Genomic DNA, 2,072 nt, shown 5'->3' on the forward strand with positions numbered 1-2,072 from the left:
TTGGAGGAAGCTGAGGTACATGCCCGTAAACACTGGTGTCTGCACTGAAAGTATGAACAATGGGGAAATATGGCTAAACACTGCCTGGGAGTTCTAGCTTGGGAGTTCAGTTAGCTGAGATTTTCTGAAATAGTCTGTAAGTGCCTAGAAAACAAGCAGGAGCTTTATTAGCATTGCAAATGTTTGTGTCCACTTGCCCAGGCCTCCCTGGAACATGAGGAGGGGAAGATCCTGCGCCTCCAGCTTGAGCTCAACCAGGTGAAGTCTGAGATTGACAGGAAGATAGCAGAGAAAGATGAGGAGATCGACCAGCTGAAGAGAAACCACCTCAGAATTGTGGAGTCCTTGCAGAGCAGCCTGGATGCTGAGATCAGGAGCAGGAATGAAGCCCTGCGGCTCAAGAAGAAGATGGAGGGAGACCTGAATGAAATGGAGATCCAGCTGAGCCATGCCAACCGCGTGGCTGCAGAGGCACAAAAGAACCTGAGAAACACACAGGCAGTGCTCAAGGTCTGTTAAGCTAAGTTTGTGCACATACATGTCTAGCTTGTCTAATATCATAGAATCATTGTAACATAGAAGGGGTTGGTTTGAAAGGAACCTTCAAATATCATCTAATCCAGCATTCTGGCATATGCAAGGGCATCTTTTATTACATCAGTTGGCTTAAACCCTATCCAACCTCAACTAGAACACTTCCAGTGATGGGGCATCCCTAATGTCCTGTCACTGAATACCAGGGAGTATAGATCTTCATCTTGTAAGTTATTTTTTTCAGTCAGCTGGATTTTGACTTCAGGCTTACACAGCCTTAAATTTGGACTGGGCTGTCACTCAACGTGGGACAGTGCAGATTACCACATACCGATGTCCTGCTCATATTCTTAAGATACTGTACATATACTGAAATAATAATTCTACATGTAAATATATATTACATCTATAAATATATATATTATACTGACATCATAATTGGCATTGTTAAACAGTGCTGGGCTGCCTTATAATTTGTTTTTCCTCTCTTAAAGGATACCCAGATACACCTGGATGATGCTCTTAGGACACAGGAGGACCTGAAGGAGCAAGTGGCCATGGTGGAGCGCAGGGCAAACCTGCTGCAGGCTGAAATTGAGGAGCTACGGGCGGCCCTGGAGCAGACGGAGCGGTCGAGGAAAATGGCTGAGCAGGAGCTTCTGGATGCAAGTGAGCGTGTGCAGCTACTCCATACAGAGTTCAGCTACTCCACACTCAGGTTAGATTAATGACATTCAAAATGTCAAGAGCCTTTGTTTTTTCATAGTTCCACATTCTTCTTCTTTGTAAATCCTTAAATCATCTCTTTTAATAAAAAGCTTAAGCTGAAACAACTATTACCCTTGTAATAAGAATTGCACTATAGCTAAATGAGTAGGATTGCATTAAAAGGATCCAAAAGTCCTTCTTGAAATCTTTAGAATTCTCTGGTATCTCATTGTGTATGACCTGACAAAATGCAACATTGGAGAGCTATCTAATATTATATATATATGTGAAAACTTTACATTTAAACAAGGAAATTCTAAATTAAGTGTTCTGTTTTTGAACAAAGTTGACAATATTTTTTCTTGTTCAACAGAACACCAGCTTGATCAACACCAAGAAGAAGCTGGAAACAGACATTGCCCAAATCCAGGGTGAAATGGAGGATACAATTCAGGAAGCCCGCAATGCTGAAGAGAAGGCCAAGAAAGCCATCACAGATGTGAGCTGGGGCCTCCTTTCACTGTTGAAGGTGGATTTATCATCCCCCAAACTGTCTCCAGCCACAAATGGCCTTGACCCTTTGCTCTCATCAGGCGGCCATGATGGCAGAAGAGCTGAAGAAGGAGCAGGACACCAGCGCCCACCTGGAGAGGATGAAGAAGAACCTGGACCAGACGGTGAAGGACCTGCAGCTCCGTCTGGATGAGGCCGAGCAGTTGGCACTGAAAGGAGGCAAGAAGCAAATCCAGAAGCTGGAGGCCAGAGTGTGTTGTGCTTTCATTTGTGCATAAGTGAGTAAATCCCTTGGAGAAATACCCGGGAAGCTCCAA

The 2,072-nt window shown here is 44.1% G+C and overlaps 1 protein-coding gene across 1 annotated transcript; it reads left to right on the top strand.

The window, feature by feature from the left end:
- Positions 1-3: 3 nt before the first annotated feature.
- Positions 4-2,006, top strand: LOC104504472 (myosin heavy chain, skeletal muscle-like; the record flags this gene model as incomplete). Its single annotated transcript, XM_010160808.1, has 5 exons — positions 4-15; positions 202-510; positions 1,029-1,228; positions 1,612-1,741; positions 1,836-2,006. Coding segments are annotated over 5 exons (822 nt in total), but the record flags the coding sequence as incomplete, so codon positions are not given.
- Positions 2,007-2,072: the final 66 nt, after the last annotated feature.

This window comes from Eurypyga helias, unplaced genomic scaffold, assembly GCF_000690775.1.
Source record: "Eurypyga helias isolate BGI_N326 unplaced genomic scaffold, ASM69077v1 scaffold27651, whole genome shotgun sequence".
Classification (NCBI taxonomy): domain Eukaryota; kingdom Metazoa; phylum Chordata; class Aves; order Eurypygiformes; family Eurypygidae; genus Eurypyga; species Eurypyga helias.